General features: G+C 43.0%; 1 protein-coding gene across 1 annotated transcript; it reads right to left on the reverse strand.

Annotated features, from left to right (window-relative positions):
* Positions 1–2,394: 2,394 nt before the first annotated feature.
* Positions 2,395–17,506, reverse strand: REELD1 (reeler domain containing 1). Its single transcript, XM_023733481.1, has 6 exons — positions 17,290–17,506; positions 11,986–12,208; positions 9,636–9,799; positions 4,836–5,148; positions 3,810–3,873; positions 2,395–2,982 (listed from the first exon to the last, which is right to left on the reverse strand). The coding sequence occupies exons 1-6, from the start codon at positions 17,495–17,497 to the stop codon at positions 2,395–2,397; spliced, it is 1,560 nt and encodes a 519-aa protein (XP_023589249.1). The 5' UTR covers positions 17,498–17,506.
* Between the last annotated feature and the right edge of the window lie 2,022 nt (positions 17,507–19,528).

A 19,528-nucleotide genomic window follows, 5' to 3' on the forward strand; every position in this document is an offset into this window, starting at 1 on the left:
TTCCTACACTATTCAACAGCCCAAGCTGAACTCCTAGCTGACAGCCAACACCAACTGCCAGTCATATGAGTGAATCATCTTGGATGTTCCAGCCCATTCAGCAACACATAGAGCGGAAGAACTGTCCAGCTGAGCCCAGGCAAACCCAGAATCGTGATAGACCATAAATGGCAGTGGCGGTTGTGGTTTTAAACCACTAAGTTTGGGGGTAGTTTGTTACATAGTAATACATAACTAATACAGTCTGTTTACACAGGAAAAAAAGTACCCTTTTGGCCAGGAAAGATCTTGAAGGTACTCTGTGCCTGGTGCACCTGGCTCTGATGTGATGTGGCCAGAGGAGAGCACTAATGGGTTTTTTTTGTTTGCACCATGGGGAGCATATGTTGTAGGAGGGCTGAGTAGGTAAGAGGGATATGCGTGGCTCCCACTGGAGCACTCTGCATCTGTTTCTTCCCACAGCCTTCCTGGAACACTTGCACTTGTGAACCCACAATGTGCCTGATGAGGCTCTTGATGGAAACCAGGGGCAGGTCTGCCTAACCCAGAATCCAGGAGGAGACAATCTTGATGGTGATGCCCAAGGAGCTAAAGGGAGCTGGAGAAAATAGAAGAAGCTGCCTCTTGCCTACATACTCAATTTAAAAAAAAAAAAAAAAGTATTTTGTTGTTGAATTGAAGTGTCACTGAATACCTCTCTCTCCTTAGGCAAGTTACTGAACTTCCCTGAGCTACATATTCTTCACTTATTCCTTCTCCATTGTGAAGGCTAAATGTGAAAATATATGTGAAGTTCTTAGCACAATACCTATACGGGTTTGGTGCTCAGTTAATGAATGTCCTTTCTGACTCTTTAGTAGTTTTTGTTTCCACATTAGAATGAATCATGACTCTGGAATAGGTTTCCCTCTGAAAAAGTAGAGGGCTAGTTCCAATACCAGGTGAAGGAGACCCGCTGGCACAGTAGTAAAGCACTCAGCTGCTAACCCAAAAGTCAGTAGTTTTAACCCACCAGCCACTCCACAGGAGAAAGATGTGGCAGTCTGCTTCCATAAAGATTACAGCCTTGGAAATCCAATGGGACAGTTCTACTCTGTCATATAGGGTCATATGAGTCAGAATTGACTTGACGGCAACTGGTTTGGGTTTGATATACCAGGTGAACACATTCTGGAATTATATCCAAACCTATTGTATTGATCCCACTGTCTATGAAGTCCCTGGGTGGTACAAATGGTTAACACACTCAGCTGCTAACCAAAAGCTTGGAAGTTTAAGTCCACTCAGAGGTGCTTCAGAAGAAAGGCCTGGCCATCTATTTCTGAAAAATCAGCCATTGAAAACCCTATGGAGCACAGTTCTACTCTAACACACATGAGGTTGCCATGAGCCAGAATTGACTTGATGGCAACTGGTTTTTATCTTATCTATGGAACTGTTGCTAAATCAAAGTGATTGTCATAAAGATATAAGAGCTGTCCAGTGGTCTTTTTCCATGATGCTCCTTTCCTGACATTTCCTGAAAAGACAAGTAGAAGCCATTCTTCAAACTGTGCTGCTATCATCATTTTTTTGGCAAAAGCCACTATGTCTGCTCACTGTTGGGATACGCAACCTCTCCATCAAGCTTAAGTGGATGGAGAGGTCTCAGAGCCATTTACACCCGAGGAAGAGGCTTGCTTGCTCCACCCTGGTGATTATGGCCTTGTGCTGCATGTATATGCTTTCCAATCATGTGGTCATCAAGCGCTCTAAAGTTCTTCTTGCTTCTGATCAATTTCCATGGTGGATTTGCCCAGCTCCTGCATTTCCAAGAAAACTGAATACACTTGCATTCACCCATTCAACTGAATCATAACTCTAGTTCATTCTGAACTCTATATTTGAAATGAAAACTTCGTTTTGGCTGGTTTGGAGAGGCAAAGTGAGTGCTGCAGTTCTTTTTCTTGCAAGAGACACAACCCCGACATTACTGTTTTTCAGACAGTTAGAAGAGACGAGGCTGCCACGCTGAGGAGGGACAGAATTTCTATTTCTGCTGGTTCCTTAAGGCAATAGAGGAAGCTCAGTGGCCACAGGAGCCTAGTTAATCAGCAGGTTATACAATATTCATTGTGTTGAGTTTAACTCTTCAAACAGAACATCTAATTGAGAAAAGAAAAAAAGGAGCTAAATTACAGATGTTAAGACAACAAAGCTTGGGAAGAATACCCTCTGTCGATCAAACTGTCCTTTCTCTGCTTCCTCTGCTACCGCTCACTGAGGAGAGGTACCGGGAGTCACTGTCCTCGTCAGGACTTGCATTAGCTCTGTTCTGGCTGACACAATCTACAGGATCTAGAGAGGCCACCAAGAGGCCTGCTACCAAGGTCTTCTCAGAGGACTGTGGTCTTGCTACCCACGGAAGGAGTGATCCAGTTGTATTCTGCTGGAATCAAAAACAATACTGTTGTCCCCTGTCCTCCTGACACTCACAGTCTCACCACTGTCCCTTCTGGCAATGGCATGACCAGCAGGCTCACCGAGGGATGCTTCTGTCCGCTTGTGGCAATACTGGGTGTGTAGGTAGCGCAGGCCAGCAGCCAACACCACGCCAAGGGTGACTGAAAGGCAAAGCAGGAGTCCCAGCTGGGGCGTCCTGAGCTGGAGGCCCAGAGGGGCATTCGCTCCCTCTTGCCCAACCTCAGAACTTGGGTTGGTCTTCCTAGGGTATCCCACACCACCCTGTTCATTCTCCTCCCCAACCCCAGGGTCCTCGTGCTTTGACTGAGGCAAGAAGCTGGCGGACGGTTTTGATGCCTCTGACTGGCCAGCAGCAGAGTGCCTGGAAGTGGCTGAGGTGTGGAAGACAGGGGGTGGGTGGGTTGCCCCATCTCTGTTTTCAGTGAACACTCCAGAGGACCAGAGGTGGCAAGAGTAGGAAGGATGGACAGTGTACAGAGGAGGCCTCATCACAGTTCTATTAGAGGCCTCTGTCTTGTCCTAGAAAAGCAGAAGAAGAAGAAAAAAAAAGAAGTCAAAGGGGCTGGTCTTCCTCCAAGCTGCCAGTGAACTTTGTAACCATTCTGTGTTCCTTAAAGAATTCCAGGGAGCAGCTGAAAAACCCAGCCATTGGCCTGCTCCTACAAGAGCTCAGAGTGCAATGCCCAAGCAGGTAAGTATGCACTTGTTATTGATGGTGATGGGGTGGCTAATGGAAACTCCATAGAGAGTGTGGAGGCCAGTTACACCAAAAAACTTAGGGTCCTTTAAGAGGTTTCCAAACAAATATGGGTGGTGTGTCCCCTCAGATGGCTGAAAGCTTTTAGTGTGTCTTTTTATGCTAGGATCTATGCTAGAGGGACCTTTTAATCTTACTGGAGTTTGCAATAAACTTGAGTAAGAATATTATACCATGTTTTAGTTTGTGTTCCTTCAAAATCTTCGAAGGAATAGTAAATCAGTGGGCATGTATATTTTATACTGCCCATTGATCTAACCTCTGGGACCATACACAGATTTTCCAGACTGATGTTATGAAGGAGGGGAGGGGATAGAAAAGAGGAATTATTAACCGAGGCTAAGTGGAAAACAAATCACTAAAACCATCAATTTCTACAATTGGTGATAACTTCAGAGACACTGCATGTAATAGAGAAGCTGTTATTGATTGGTAGAAAGACACTATGTGTTTATCATACCCTTGCCTTGTCCCTCTGACTTTAGCTACTAGTCTAATAGCTCTGATTTCCCAGCCTGGAACTTCCCACTCTGGGTCAAAATACCAACCTGATCCCCCTGCCCCCTGCATAACACAGGCTATTTATTACCTGGTCATCCCAATCAGAGGGCAAGCAAGTTTCTGATGAGCCAAAGCTTGGATGATCCTGAGTCCTACAGGAGAGAATGGAAGGGCTGAGAAGGGGTCACTACGTATGTTGGCAGCAACATTTCCTATCACCGTGTGGTGGTGGTGGTGGTGGTAGCTGCCTTTGAGTTGCCCCTGACTCATGGCGACACCATGCACAATGGGATTGGACTGTTGTGAGCCATAGAGTTTTCATTAGCTGATTTTTGGAAGGAGATCACCTGGTCTTTCTTCCTAGGCCATCTTAGTCTGGATGCTCCACTGAAACCTGTTCAGCATCATAGCAACACTCAAGCCTCCACTGACAGACAGGTGGTGGCTGTGCACGGGGTGCTGGTTGTTGTTGTTGCCATGGAGTCAATTCCAACTCATAGCGACCCTATAGGACAGAGTAGAACTGCCCCATAGAGTTTCCTAGGCTGTAAATCTTTACAGGAACAAATCGCCAGGTCTTTTCTCCTGCAGACCCTCTGGTGGGTTCAAACCTCTGACCTTTTGGTTAGCAGCCAAGAGCTTAACCATTGTGCCACCAGGGCTCTTTGCATGAGGTGCATTGGCCGTGGAACCTGGGTCTCCTGCATAGGAGAGGATTCCATCACTGAACCACCACTGCCCTCTACCACTGTGAGTATCCTGTAAAATCAGATTTGCTTAGAAAGACTTCTGAGTTTGGATTTGGGGCAGAGGTGGCGGTGGAGTTGGGAGTGACAGCAGGATGGCTGCAAAGCACTCGCCAAATGCTTTTATTTATAACAGCATCTCAGAGACCTTGCCTTAGCCAAGAAAGCCCAGTTTCTCTGTGTAATTACTAAATCCAGACCTTTCTGATCAATACCCCCTCCATAGTCAAGGTTTCTTGTGCACTTAAGAAAGAATGTGATAGAGATGTTTTTCTGTTAGACTCCAGGAAGTTTACATTTGCTCAGTGCCTCAGTGTTTGGCCTGGTCCCATCCCCTGTACTAAATGGCCCGCCCACTTCCCTATTACCTGTGGTGGGTGCCAGGGCTGGATGCAAAGTCCTGTGAGGGGAACCTCCTGAGGGCGACCAGCCTCTCCAGTGCTCGGACATCCCGGGATGGTTCTAGGGTTGGATTGCTATCCCCACTGGGTTGCTGGCCATTGCTGCCTGCAATAGCTGTGTGTGAAGATGGCTGGGGCAGAGTCTCTGTACCCTTGGGAAACTCTGTCACCCCAGTACTGGCAGGAACAGGATCCGGGTGGTCTTCTTCTGTATGTCCAGTTAGACCAACAGCAGTGACATCTGTGTGCTGCTGCGGAAGAGTGCTGGGGGCACTGGGAGCTAAGCAGAGGCCCAAAGACACAACAGGGAGAGGAAGAGCATGTTCATTGTATTGATTGGCACAAATGGTCACAATAACAGGGTAAATGCTAGAGACTTTAATGTGCCTTGAGGACAGACCGTTAAATGTAAGCCACTCAAAACTGTCAACATAAAGATGATCTGTCCAGTAACATAAGCCCCTGACCAAGCAGTGAAGCACCCATTTTCTACTCTGTTTAAAGAGTGAGTTGCCAGCCCTTCTCACCTTGCACATTTTTAATAACTACCCACCAGGGAATACAGAAACCATTATGACCACTGTATTTTCTCTCAATTCTGCAAAAAAAACTGTTTCTAGGTAGGAAAAAAGTGGACTCTCACAAATCAGAGATTTGTAGAACCTTTAAATCTTTCTTGCCTTATTATCAACAATAAAGATATCTATGGTGATGATAATGACTTGAGCCTTTGTTATGGACAGAGACAAAACGGCTACCGTCCACCACCCTCTACCAACTGATTTCTCATCTGTAGCCGACTAACGTGACTCCCCAGAGCATTAGAAAGAGCTTCAAACAGGGCAGCAAGCAAGCAAGCACAAGATCTGGGGTCAGGTTATTGTCTGGGTTTGAATCTTCATTCTGCTAATTCCTAGCCTTGGGCAAGGCCTCTCAGAATCTCAGTTTCTTCATTTCAAAATGGGATGGATAATGATACCTGTGATGGTTAATTTTATGTGTCAACTTGGTTAGACTACGGTTCCCTGTGGTTTGGCCAAACACTAGTCTAGTTGTTGTTCCGTAATGTAATGTAATGTACTCGCCTTCAATAATGTAATCTAATGTAAGCAATCAATCAGTTGAAAAGAGAGTTTCCTTTGAATGTGTTCTGCCTTCAGACTATAAATAGATATTTTGGCAGAACTCACCCTCTCGCTTTACTCTACACTCTTTCTATCATCTCATCTATGAGTTTTTAGATGCAAGCCTGCAGGAGTCTCCAGCCTGCTGCCTGACCTACAAATTTTGGACTTGCCAGTTCCCACAATTGCATGAGCCAATCCCTTGAAGTAAACCTCTCTCTTGTTTTCTCTCTCCCTCTTTCTGTATGTAGATATATGTGTGGATGTGTATCTACATATACAAAACTAAAAAAACCAAACTCATTGCCTTCGAGTCAATTTCGACTCATAGTCACCCTACAGGACAGAGTATAACTGCCCCATAGTATTTCCAAGCAGTGGCTGGTGGATTCGAACTGCTGACCTTTTGATTAGCAGCTGAGCTCTTAACCACTGCGCCACCAGAAGTCCGTCTATACGTAAACATATATGTAATAAAATACAGTACTATTATATATTATATATAATTATATCAAATATACACATATTTGATACAGTTATATAGCTCACTGGTTCTGTTTCTGTAGAGAACCCTCACTAAGACAATACCTACGGCATAGAGGTGTTGAGAGGGTAAAATGAAATCATTGATGTAGAGGCATAAAGCACAGTGCTTGGCACATATGCAACATTCACTGAGGGTTTACCATGGTTATCACTAGGATGACGATAATGAAGTTGACTAAAACAGGGTTGGTAGAAGTTTCTTTGGCCAGGGCTCCAACTGGGTTGGATTAAACCTTTTCTTTTTTGGGGCAGGGGGGCACCAATTTGTTCCAATGGCTTCATCACTTAAAAAGATCAAAGTGAAGAACAAAACCGCGTAATACAGACAGGCTTAAACTACTGTCTGAACTCTAAGTGCATTCAGACATTGCTTGTGCGCCCCCTGCACACTGGGCACTGTGAGGTGCTGGGGTGGAGAAGGGGTGCAGACTTGTCATTGTTGTCCCTGAACTCAAAATCCAGGAGAAGAGACACGTACTCGCCCAACCACATAAATTACCATGTGATAAGCGCTCTAATGCCAGAGAGAAAGAAGCAGTTACATTTCTACCAAGAAGTTGGGGAAAAGTTTCACAAAGGAGATATTTGGACAGTCTTGAAAGATAAATAGATCACCATGAGGAACAGCTCAGTGAGAGGAAATATCACAAGGTTAACCATGGAGATATAAAAGCAGATCAAGCCTAGTGGGGTGGGTAGGATTCCAAGGTGTCCCAGAGTGTCTGTTGCGAGATGAGTTTGGGGGATACAATATATTATTTTCCCAGCTTTGAAAATTCATAATTTACATTTACTTGTTAAAGTCTTCTTAAAAACCAAAAAAAACAAACTCGCTGCCATCGAGTCGATTCCGACTCATAGCGACCCTGTAGGACAGAGTAGAACTGCCCCATAGAGTTTCCAAGGAGCGCCTGGTGGATTCCACTGCCAACCTTTTGGTTAGAAGCCATAGCACTTAACCACTACGCCACCAGGGTTTCCTAAAGACTTCTTAGAGTTAAGAAGTCTATTTATCTCACTTTGTTAGATGACATCCTCTTCCAACACACACACACACAAACACAGTCTTTTTTCCTTTGTGAAACACTAGGGTTAGTGTAGAGGAATGAGCAGGAAAGACAGGCTGTGGGCAGAAGGGAAGAACTGTGACTGTGGGTGGCATAATAAGAGCATAAGAGTTGCTCAGACTGGAGCCTGCAGCCCCCTGGGGGACAAGTTTCTCAGCGGGGTCAGGCATCAGAGAGGCCGCAAGCTAAATAGGACATACCCTCCTGAAACCTCACTTTTACTCATATCCATATAAAAACAAACATGGTTATGCTTGAGATTAGGATGCAAAACTTGCATGATTTATAATAGAATATGAGATTTCCTAAACAAATGTTGGGTTTGCAAGGTCTTCTTCAGGCCACACTATCAGACCTCTGAGAGCTTTACTCTGTGTTAGGAGTATCTTAGTGGACGGATTGGAGGTGGATGGCTGGGAAATGGGTAGGAGACAAAAGGTTTTGAACAAAGGTAGAGTATGGAAGGTGGTGGGCTTGTTCCTGTGCCCGGGTCTGCTAGACTGAGCAGAGGCAGGGATTCGAATCGAATCCTCGCAAACAACAGAAATATCCATCAAAGATAAACAGAGAAACGAAATAAGGTATATATAGACAATGGAATACTATTCAGCCATTAAGAGAAATGAAGTCCTGATGCACTCCACAACACAGATGAACCTTGAAAACATGTTGAGTGAAATAAATCAGTGGCAAAAGGACACATACTGTATGATCGCACTTATATAAGCAAATATATTTTAAAAAAAGCAAAGATTATTAGTGGTTACCAGGGTGGGAGGGAGGGAGAAAAGGGGAGTTTTTGCTTAGGGGGCTGTGAGTTTATGTAAACGATGCTGGAATAACTTGGAAAAGAATTATGATAATGGTCGCATAATATGAAGAATGTAGTTAATGTCACGGAATTTTACATGTAGAAATTGTTGAATTGGCGTGTATATTTTCACCACAATAAAAAATAAATAAGCAAAAGTAAATTTAAAAAAAAACAAATTGGTTTTCTGGCCTTAATATGTTAGCAAAGAATAAAGAAAAAATAAAGAATAAAGGGAAATGGGCTTGAAGGGATGAAGGATTTGGATCTTCTGTTTAAGTGACCGGATGCCTCATGCATACGTCTGTCCAGAGCACTTAATTAGAAATAAATAATGAAGATGAGCTCTCTACCACCAGGAATTTGGAAGCAGGTCAAACATTCTCTAGCTTGTTAGTTTGTTTTTAGAAGTTCATGGGCCAATGAAGTCTAAAGTCATGTGGTGAGCCAAGAAAAAGCCCATTCCCATAGAAACAGCCTCTCATCGTGTTCTACAATCCAGACCATCTATCTACTATGGAAAGTAACCAGGGCTTTGAACCAGTTCGTCCAGTTGGAATCTCTGCTGAGAATTTGCATTTCTAACAAGTTCCCAGGTAATGCTAATGCTGCTGGCTAGGGACCAATTCAGAGAACCACTAGCAGAGTAGAAGTTCTCAAAATTTATTATACATAAGAATCACCTGGGGATCTTGTTAAACTTTAGATTCTGATTCAGTATATCTGGGGTGGAAATGCAAATTCTCAGCACGGGTTCAAACCGGAACGAACTGGTTAGAAGCCCTGAAAGTACCAATAAAAACTGGATGAGATTTATAAAAAAAGAAAAAAAGGTTCATTTCTTTCCTGTGCTCCCTGAATAGCTTCAGGGGACTGAGAAAATGGCTAAAATATTGTGATTCCTGGTAAATAGGGGTGGGGGAAAGGTATGCGCTTTTTTTTTGGTTTGGCAACTCAGCACTAGCCCTCCACCCTAGGGCCCAGCTTAATTCGTTAGGGTGGGCCAGACAGTGTTTGCTGCAACAAACAAAGCCACTACCAGCTCTGTCTCCCCTCACTACAGCATTATCACGTCCCCAAGAACTGTAGCAGTCGGCCCAGGCAGGTGTTTATTGCTTGTTTTGCAGGGGCAGAAAGCAGCAGTAGTAACTTTTAAGTGAAAATAGGTAACTATAAAAATAATGACAGCCAGGCTAACAAATACAGTAGCAAGCCGTACCTGGGGCTGTTCCTTCAGTATCACCTGGCCTCTGCTGAGGGGCTGGCGTGAGTGAGCGGGCCTCCGTGTGGCCGGCAGAATGGGCTCCGCTGTGTGTCTGTTGAGACACAACCGATGATTCAATCCTTGCCCAGTAAACAAAATATGACTGGACTACTGATAAACTGTGGAAAAAGAAAGCGCAGAGGGATTCGTGGATTTAGTGTCCTTTAAATAACAGCTCAGGCCGTCCTAATAGAAAAGAGAGAATACAAAATAAAGAAGAACAAAATAAGGGAATAAAAGAACAAGGGAGAGATTATTTTACTACCCCTTAGAGGGACTTCATTCTTTTTAAAAACAAAAATGCAACAAATAATTAGAATAGCAGAGGATAGTTACAATCAATGGCCCTCCAGAATAAATATAATCATTGAAAATCTCATTTTGACTAAAAGGTGTCTTCTTGAACTATAAGTGTTTAGATTCAAATAAAAGGCTTCATCTTCAATTTTATTATTGGCCATTATTGGTATATCGTTCATTGAATTACATAATTACTTACATAATTAATTAATATTATAATTGTAGATTTTTTGAAAATTAGAGATAAATCATTAATGTTTTAAATAATATTTTGAATACATAATGCCTTTTTTCACTTTCACAAACATTGTCTCATTTATCCTCCCAAAAATTTTGCTGAGGTAGGGACTATTGGCAAGTATCTTTTTTTGCATTTTAACTATTCAGAGCTCAGTCATAAAAATGTCATTAGTTTAGTCAAGTTAGGTGTCATGTTTCAGGCCTCAGCATATGGTTTCCAGACTTAGTCCACGTTACCGTGGGAAAGGATTCTGGGAGGCGAAAGCACACAGGATGACTTTGGGTGAGGCGTCTGATTAAGGGACATAGCGCCTTCTCTGTCAAATGGAGATAATCACTTCCGCACTACATAGGTGGTGCATAGCAGCTATGATGTAAGTCAGAAAATAAGAATGGAGATGCTTTGAGAAATAAAAGTGGCTAAGCCCTGGTGGCTCAGTGATTAAGAGTTGGCTGCTAACCAAAAGGTCAGCAGTTTGAATCCACCATCTGCTCCTTGGAAACCCTATGGGGCAGTTCTACTCTGTCCAGTAGGGTCGCCATGAGTCGAAATTGACTCGACAGCAACAGTTTTCTTTTTCTTTTTTTTTAATATAGATGTAAGGACTGCAAACAACCTGCATTCTTTGCAGGTGACAAGAACCAAAGCCATGGGCAGAAACTGGGCTTCAGTGGGCACTGGCCATGCCAAAGTGCCAAAACACCCTCAGGGCACTGTGCTTCCTCCTAGCTGCCGTGCCTGCTGTGGTAGGTCACCAGGAGGGGATGGACAGGGGACACTGTGGGGAGGGGACAGAGGCCACATTTCCCATTCCTCGCAGTGCAGAGGTGAAAGCCAGGAGGGGAAGCATGGCCTCCCCTGTCAGGCAAAGGCTTCCTGATACATGTATGAGGGCGTGGAGAGGAGAAGTCCCTGGGTGGTGCAGAGTTAAAGCACTCGGCTACTAGCCCAAAGGTTGGAGATTTGCATCCATCCAGAGGTGCCTCTGAAGAAAGTCCTGGTGAAGTATTTCCAAAAAGTCAGGCATTGAAAACCCTGTGGAATACAGTTCTGCTCTGACACACATGGGGTCACCATGAATCAGAATCTGTTCCACGGCAACTTTTTTTTTTTTTTGAGAGGAAAAACTGAGGAATATACACACTTTCCTAAAAGTGAAAAAATTCTCTTTCTTGGTAAACCCAAGTGTCAGAAAAATGACTAAACAAGTGCCTCATTTCGAGTAATGCTGATGCTGATGAAGCAGTCACAGTTGCCAGGAGCTGTTCTGAGCACTTTGCATAAACCGGCTCTTTCATCCTTCACAACCCTATCTCATTACTATGGCCATATGGTTGACAAGAAGCCCAGGCACAGAGACTTCAGTGGCTTTCCCTGGTCTGACACAAGTAGTTTCTCAGCGTCCACTTGTCTGTCTGCCTCTGTCTCTCTTTCTTGGCTCCCTCCCTTCTCCTTCAGCTCTTTTGTCCTCTAGTCAGAATTTCTTGGAAAGGGTGGCCAGGATTCATCTGTGCCTAGGGAGAAAGGGAAATAACCGTACTCCAAGGACATGGACGGTGGCAAAGCAGAGGGGTTGAGGCAAAAAAATATTTTTTAGTTACTCTCTAGATAGGCTCAGTAGTTTGGGCAGCCCAGTGACTGTGTCCTGTGTCCTTGCTATAAGGTGACCCAGGAGGGAGGACAGGAAGGAAGGGAGATGAAAGCCCCTCTTCTCAAAGTGAGAGGCACAGTTACTAAGAAACAGCACTTTCCTGTCTCCCTTACAGGAATCTGATGTCCCCCACAGGCTGGGTGGGAGCCTTCCACACGAATGATAGGTTTCTCTTCAGGGACTTGTCAGAGTGGGTGACTGCGTCAGCCTCTTCAGAACAAGTCATCAGTTTGGAATGAGGAGGAATGAAAACAAAAGTGCCAACTATTTGCTGATTAGATAGTCTTCGAGCCTGAAGTAGAAATCCCATGAAATCACGACTGCTCCTCACAGTCACTGCAACAGAAAACAAGGAACCGTCAGTTGACGGGGAGCACGCTTGACTTAGCTCCATTCAGTGATTTTATACAGCTATTTTCAAAACAAGAAAAGCTTAAGACCATCCCTCCAAAAGCAAACAATTGATTAGGGAAAAATAAAAAGTTGAAGTGCCGTTTCACACCAAAAAATAAATTCCGCTTGCATCATAGATACATAAATATGAAATAACAAAGAACTAGAAACAACGGCTATTTCTTTTTTTCTAATATTGGAGTTAGAAATGCCTCCATAAGCAAAACCCAGAGGCCATAAAGGAAAAGATCAATGAAGTTTGCTAAATTAAAACAAAAAATCTGATCATAGATGAACACAAAAAGTTTTTTTTTTTTTAAATCGTGCTTTAGGTGCAAGTTTACAGCTCAAGATAATTTCTCATGCAAACATTTATACACATATTGTTATGTGACATTGGTTGCAATCCCCACAATGTGACAGCACACTCCCCCTTTCCACTCTGGGTTCCCTGTGTCCGTTCGACCAGTTCCTGTCCCTTCCTGCCTTCTCATCCTGCCTCCAGACAGAAGCTGCCCATTTGGTCTCGTATATCCTATTGAAATAAGAAGCACACTCCTCACGTGTATTATTTTTTGTTTTATAGTCCTGTCTAATCTTTGTCTGAAGAGTGGGCTTAGGGAATGGTTTCAGTTCTGGGTTTACAATGTGTCCGGGGGCCATAGTTTTTGGGGAGCCTCCAGTCTCTGTCAGACCATTAAGTCTGGTCTTTTTACATGAATTTGAATTCTGCTCTACATTTTTCTCCTGCTCTGTCTGGGACTTTCTGTTGTGTTCCCTGTCAGGGTGGTCATTGGTGGTAGCCAGGCACCATCTAGTTCTTCCAGACTCAGGCTGGTGGAGTCTCTGGTTCATGTGGTCTTTTAGTCCTTTGGGCTAATATTTTCCTTCGGTCCTTGTTTTTCCTCATTCTCCTTTGCTCTGAGTGGGATGGGACCAATTGATGTACCCCAGACGGCCACTTGAAAGCTTTTAAGACCCCAGATGCCACTCACCAAAGTGGGATGTAGAACATTTTCTTTATAAACTACGTTATGCCAATTGACCTAGATGTCCCCGGAAACTATGGTCCCCAGGGCCCAGCCCCAGCTACTCTGTCCCTCAAAGTGTTTGGATGTGTCCTGGAAGCTTATTAGCTTTTGCTTTGGTCCAGTTGTGCTGACTTCCCCTGTATTGTGTGTTGTCCTTCCCTTCACCAAAGTTGATCCTGTCTACTATCTGGTTAGTGATTTCCCCTCCCCCTCCCTCCCTACCATTGTAACATTAAATCAAAAAAGTATTTTAAGATACAAAAGCAGATACAAAACAGACATAACAAAAGCAGATACAAAACTGACATAACAAAAACAGATACAAAAAAATTATGGTGAATAAATAAAAAAGATAATCCCCCAGCTTATCAAAGGATACAAACAAATAAAACAAGTAAACTCAATCATAACTTAAAAAGCAAGTAAAAACAAGGCACTATTTTATACCTATTATATTATAGTGACCCTATTGGAGAGAGTAAAACTGCCCCATAGGATTTCTAAGGAGCGGCTGGTGGATTTGAACCACTGACCTTTTGGTTAGCAGCTGAGCTCTTAACCACTGCACCACCAGGACTCCACCTATTATTTAGCAAGTATTAAATGTATGATTATAATCAGTATTGATAGGACTATGGAAAAATGAAAACACTCATTCACTGATGCTGGAACTATAAACTATGCAACTCTTTGAGGGGTAATCTGACAATATGGTCCACATTAATAGTGCAGTAACCCTTTGACCTAGCAATTTCACTTCTAAGAACTTTTCCTACTGACATACCTGCATAAATAAGTATAGCAAACACTGGAGTTCATTACTTAACAGCTTCTCTCCACTTATTCCCTGCTAAAATAACACAGACCTTATGTTCATGTAGCAGGTGAACATCTCTTGTTTTCAGAAAAGTTAGGGGGCAGTGGTGGTTCAGTGGCAGAATTCTCGCCTTCCATGCAGGAGACCTGGGTTTGATTCCAGGCCAATGCACTTCAGGCACAGCCACCACCCATCTGTCAGTGGAGGCTTGTGTGTTGCTATGATACTCAACAGGTTTCAGCAGAGCTTTCAGACTAAGACTAGGAAGAAAGGCCTGGCGATCTACTTCTGAAAATCAGCCAGTGAAAACCCCGTGAGGCACAACAGTCTGATGCGTGTTTTGTTCAGTTGTTCACGGGGTCGCTATGAATTGGAGCCTGACTAGAAGGGAGCTAAGGACAACAGTCCTCTCCCTATTTCCAGGGGATGAATTGTGATTAGACTAGAACCACTGTTGGTAATTCCATTCTTCTTCAGGGTGATCCGGTTTTAGCCAATGAGGGCAACTGGGAGAACTGGTAACTCCTGAGGTTGCATCCTTTTGCCCCTGACCCTTTATTCCCGTGTTGATACCAGTGTGAGGCCTCAGCTGTCCTGAGACTGTGCCAGGACAAACAAAGGGATGACAACTCAACTCGCTGATGATGGCCGAGCAGGAAGCTGGAAAAACCTTACAATCTTGATGACATCGTTGAATGGCTTCACAAATCCAGAAACCCCACTTCCAGACTCGTGTGAGAAAATGAAATGTATTTATGTGTTAAGCTCATGTTTATTGGCTTTTCTGATACTTGCAACTAAAAGACTCGTAGAGTGGGCTAGGGTATATGTATAAGAATGTCCATTAGAATTGTTTATAATGCCAAAAATTGGAAAAAGTAAATACTCATCAATAAAAATTTAGTTCAATCAATTATGTGACATCTGGACAACAAGCTGTCATTGAAAATAGACTATGAATATGACAAAGATGTCAGCATTACTGTTAGGTGAAAAATATAGATGTGAAACAGAATGATTTCATTTATGTCTATTTAGGGTTATATTCATCTAAAATATCACACTCATATATACTTACGTGCATGGAAAAATTCTGGAAAGATGTGAGAGAAACTTAATGATGGTTACCTCTGGGGAATCCAACTGAGTGTCCAGAACAAGGGAAGGAAAACTTATACTTCTTATTTTCTACTTTTTGGTACTGTTAAAATATTTTAAAACTAGAATGATATTTTAAGCTGTTAAAAATATTTTGAAAATTAAATGAGTGGCTAAAATCAGAGTCCTATTTTCTATGGACTTGTTGAATAGAGCTTAGTCTCTGTGGTTATTTTTATTTTCCACACATTTGAATGTTTATTAATAAACATTCGAACAAATATTTATTATTTAACACCAGGCACTGTGCTAGGCATTGAATATACATCTACGAACAAGGTAACAAAGTCCTTACCTTCAGGGAGCTCAGCAATTAGCGTGGGATCCCAGCAAAAACAAAAACGATGTAATCACAGTGTAAAGTAATAACTGACCATCACTGAATCCGTGAGGCGCTCTGTCAAGCCTTTTATTACCTACAATTTTATAATTACAGTCACAATTCTATTATGTTCCCCTCAGGACACCTTCAGGTCACCCTTTATTAGAATTTGGGTGTTGTGATATTTTGGGTCATTTTTACAGATTTTCCTCCCTAATGTAGTGTTTTCATCCCCCTAGCCATGGAACACTGGGATGCTGCCAGAAGTGGGTCACTGGGGTGCCAAAATACTGATCCCCATACTCGGGGTGAGGGGTGTATCTGGGGTGGAAGGAGCCACCCAAGAAGTTGCTTCTATCATTGAGCAGCCACTTGCATGTACCCCAGTGTGCGATCTACAGATTTTCTCTCCGCGTCACGATGTGGCGAAGCTTGGGAAACTGTTAGAATAGCCTTCATTTCAGTTCGACAAGTACTTTGCTGTCAGTTCCATATACTACCCACACAATCTTTTTCCCCACACTTATCATCAATAGAATAAAATGATTGGATAAAATAACTTATAGAGTCAACTTCATTTTTTGTTTACTACCTGTTGTGCCCATCAAAAGAATTAGCACAACTCTAAAGGGAGTAGAGCAAACAGTTTGCTAATATCTGTCCCACATTCCCTCGGCCCATTTGCATTCACCTGAGGCTACATAGGCAGTTTTGTCTCTACATTAAAATTTCACCTGAAGCACCTGCAGCTGTCTTCGCTGCCTTCCTAGCCCGCACCTCAGGAGCTTGCTCCAAGGTAAGCAGGCAGAACTCTGAAGTTAGGTGGGGAGTTGGGAGTGGAAACGCCCCTGGCAGGAAAGCACTCCTCAACCAATAAATTTCCCAGTCTCTCCATCCTCCAGAGGGAGGACTCCAAGGTGTGTTTCACACGGCTTGCCCATGGAATTGAGCTCCAGTTGCCCACAGCAGCGACCTGTTCAATTTCACACCTTTAATTAGCGTCTCTCTCCTCCCTGTCCACCTTTCCTTCTTTCTCGTTTGTGCTTCCGGGGATCATCTACCAAATAAAATATTTGCACCCAAGTTCTTTCTCTGCTTTTGCAGAAACTTAAACGGTGGAAAACACTCTTCGCATCCAGAAATTAATTTTAAACAATAAGAAAAAATAATATATTTCACGTACACATATGATACACGAAGGTTGTTCAGATTAACTGTATGTCTTATGATAACGATAAAATAATTTTTGTAATAATGCCACTTGTCTGCTCTTCTCTTGAAAAGATTAATATCTATATAGAGACTAGTTATCATGTGTTTTTCACATGTCAAATACTTCATGCTTATTTTTGGCTAAATAATTGCTCCTTAGAATTAAGCCAAAGTTTAGTCTGGGAAACTCCTGCCTGGGAAAAACACAATGTGGAATCTGCCCCTGGGGCTCTGGGGCTCTTTGCAGTCTCTCAAATCTTCTCCTGTGTGTACCTGGAGGAGTCCCTGGGTGGCACAAATGGATAATGTTCTCAGCTACTAACCAAAAGGTTGGAGGTTTGAGTTTGAGTTTACCCAGAGGCACCTCAGAAGAAAGGCTTCCCAAAAACCAGCCATTGAAAACCCTACGGAGCACAGTTCCACTATGACACACATGTGGTCATCAGGACTTGGAGTCTACGACAAATGGTAAACTGGTATGTACCTGGAACCTTGTCACCTGGTGAGTAGGAATTGTTGCTGGTGTGGATGATAATGTGGTGGGTTCCGGGGTTCTGAGGCCGGACTTGAATGTGTTTGGGCTGCATGTCCACACAGGCTGCCGAGCTTGCGCCATGAGAAAAGGCAGCCGAGCAGGAGGCCAAGCAGAGGGCGGTACAAGCCCAGCCTGGGAGGGCAGCTGAGATCGTCATTCTGTCCTTTCCTGTATCGAGAACAACAGCTTCAATCCAGGGGCTACTTACTTCAGAAAACAGTTTGAAGTTTCTTGGATGTGACACAGCCTTTGCACCTGAGATACTTTTAGTGCTATCTCCCCAGATTCTAAGTGCCCAATGTCAAGGTCAAAAAGACAAACCAGGCTATCAGGAGTGTTTGATTTCTAAGAACTTTAAAAAAAAAAAAAAAACAAAACCTCTCTTCTTGCAATTTTCTTGTAAGACCAGATTGCTTCTTTTTAAAGATGGGTTTTAATTATTAAGTCAAAGAAATAAGACCAGAAATACATTTGTATTCTAATGTAAACTCCTTACAAGCAGTCTGTCAATCCAAGCAAGAGAGCATAAGCATTATTGCTCAAGTACACGGCCAATATTCCAATATGGTCCGGCAGCTTGGCATATGGTGGTTTGGATTAGTGTCTTCTCTCTACAGTTGCAAATTATAGAGCTAAATGCTACTGAACTTCTGCCAACTGTCAATTATTTAGAGGAGATTATTAAGTTTGCACAGCTTTGATAGCTCCTTATCCTTTCTCCTGCTGGCTGTTTTTAGTTATTTCACTACTTTTTAGCAGAGAAGATGAGCAGAGAAAGTTACACTCCAGCCAACCCATTCCATACCTTATTAAATGTACTCATAAAAAAAAAAAAAATTGGCTGAGGAATGGAATAAAATGATTGGATAAAATAACATTTATAGAGTAAATTTCGTTTTTGTTTACCACATCCCTGGGTGGTGCAAACAGAAAAGAGCTCCACTACTAACCGAAAGGTTGGCAGTTCAAATCCCCCAGAGGTGCTTTAAGAAAGGCCTGGTGATCTACTTCCAAAAGGTCACAGCCTTGACAACATTATGGAGTAGTTCTACTCTGAAACACATGGGGTCGCCATAAGTCAGAATCAACTCAACGGCAACTATTTTTTTCTTTGTCCAACCAAAAAAAATTAGAATTTGACTCTGGAAAAGCTCTACAGATGAATATAAAGAAAGAAATATAAAATAAGGCAGATGAAAAGCTTTCTGGAGAAATATTATTATAGGCCTATGTTTTCTGTTGTTTTTTTAACAATCCTGTGCAAAGGCATTTTTAAAGCTTGGCTAATATTTTGATGCAAGGAGCAATGCAAGGCAACAGCCCTCCTCTTTAATAAGTTGTTTTTAAAAGTCAAAAATAAAATCCTAAAAATATAGTGAAAACTAGCTATAGAAAGAGAAGATAATCTATCCAACCAACACTCAAGTGCCATCCATGCCCATCCTAAATCCACACACTACGAGACATGAGGAGACAGGAATACTATCTATAACTCAAATCTCTTAGACTTGTCTTACGAGCCCTTCAGACAAAACCTTTCTCCTCTAGGTCTGTTTTCCAGGAGGTACTAAAAGCCAAAAACCTCCACACCCCAGGGGATCACTGCTACAGCTTCCTAGACAAATTAAGAAATGAACTGTAAAAGCATATTCTCAGGGGAGAAGCCCCAGGGGCTCCTTACCTTTTTCTTTCAGGGACCACATAGAACATGCCCCTCAACCCCTTGTTGATGGTAGAGGGTGATCTCCTCTCTCCAAAGGCAGGTGAAACACAGATGCCTATGAAGGGAGTGAGTGCCGCGGCCACACCACAAATCCCATCCTCCCCTCCTACCTCCGATCCTTCTTTCCCACCAGTGCCTCATCTGCCTTAACCCGGAGAAGCGCCAGCTTACCTAGGAACACACTTTCCTTCAGGCTTGAGGGAACAGTTTTCCCCCTCAGGGTTGTGAAGACACATCCTTTAAACAAAAGTCTTTTCTTCTCCCTTCAGTTTCTCCTCTAATGGGGAGGATAACAGCTGTTACCGCTAATCCTCAGCATCTACAGGAACCGTCCCTCAGCATCTAAATGCAGCCTTAATCGTGTTAGTTTTCTCTAAAGCTGCAAACACATACTCACAAAGAGTTTGCAACCACATCAGCAGTATTCAAGCCTGTGCCCCAAAAGCCAAAGGGAAGAACTAGGAA

Source organism: Trichechus manatus, unplaced genomic scaffold, assembly GCF_000243295.1.
Source record: "Trichechus manatus latirostris isolate Lorelei unplaced genomic scaffold, TriManLat1.0 scaffold00059, whole genome shotgun sequence".
NCBI classification, from domain to species: Eukaryota; Metazoa; Chordata; class Mammalia; order Sirenia; family Trichechidae; genus Trichechus; species Trichechus manatus.

Bases quoted from the DNA above. Each gene is read 5' to 3' on its own strand.
- REELD1 (XM_023733481.1), bottom strand. From the start codon at position 17,497: ATGACGATCTCAGCTGCCCTCCCAGGCTGGGCTTGTACCGCCCTCTGC. The intron at 12,209-17,289 runs GTACATACCAGT...TTTCTGTTGCAG, and splicing joins ACCAGGTGACAAGGTTCCAG to TGACTGTGAGGAGCAGTCGT. The intron at 5,149-9,635 runs GTACGGCTTGCT...GCCTCTGCTTAG, and splicing joins TACTGAAGGAACAGCCCCAG to CTCCCAGTGCCCCCAGCACT.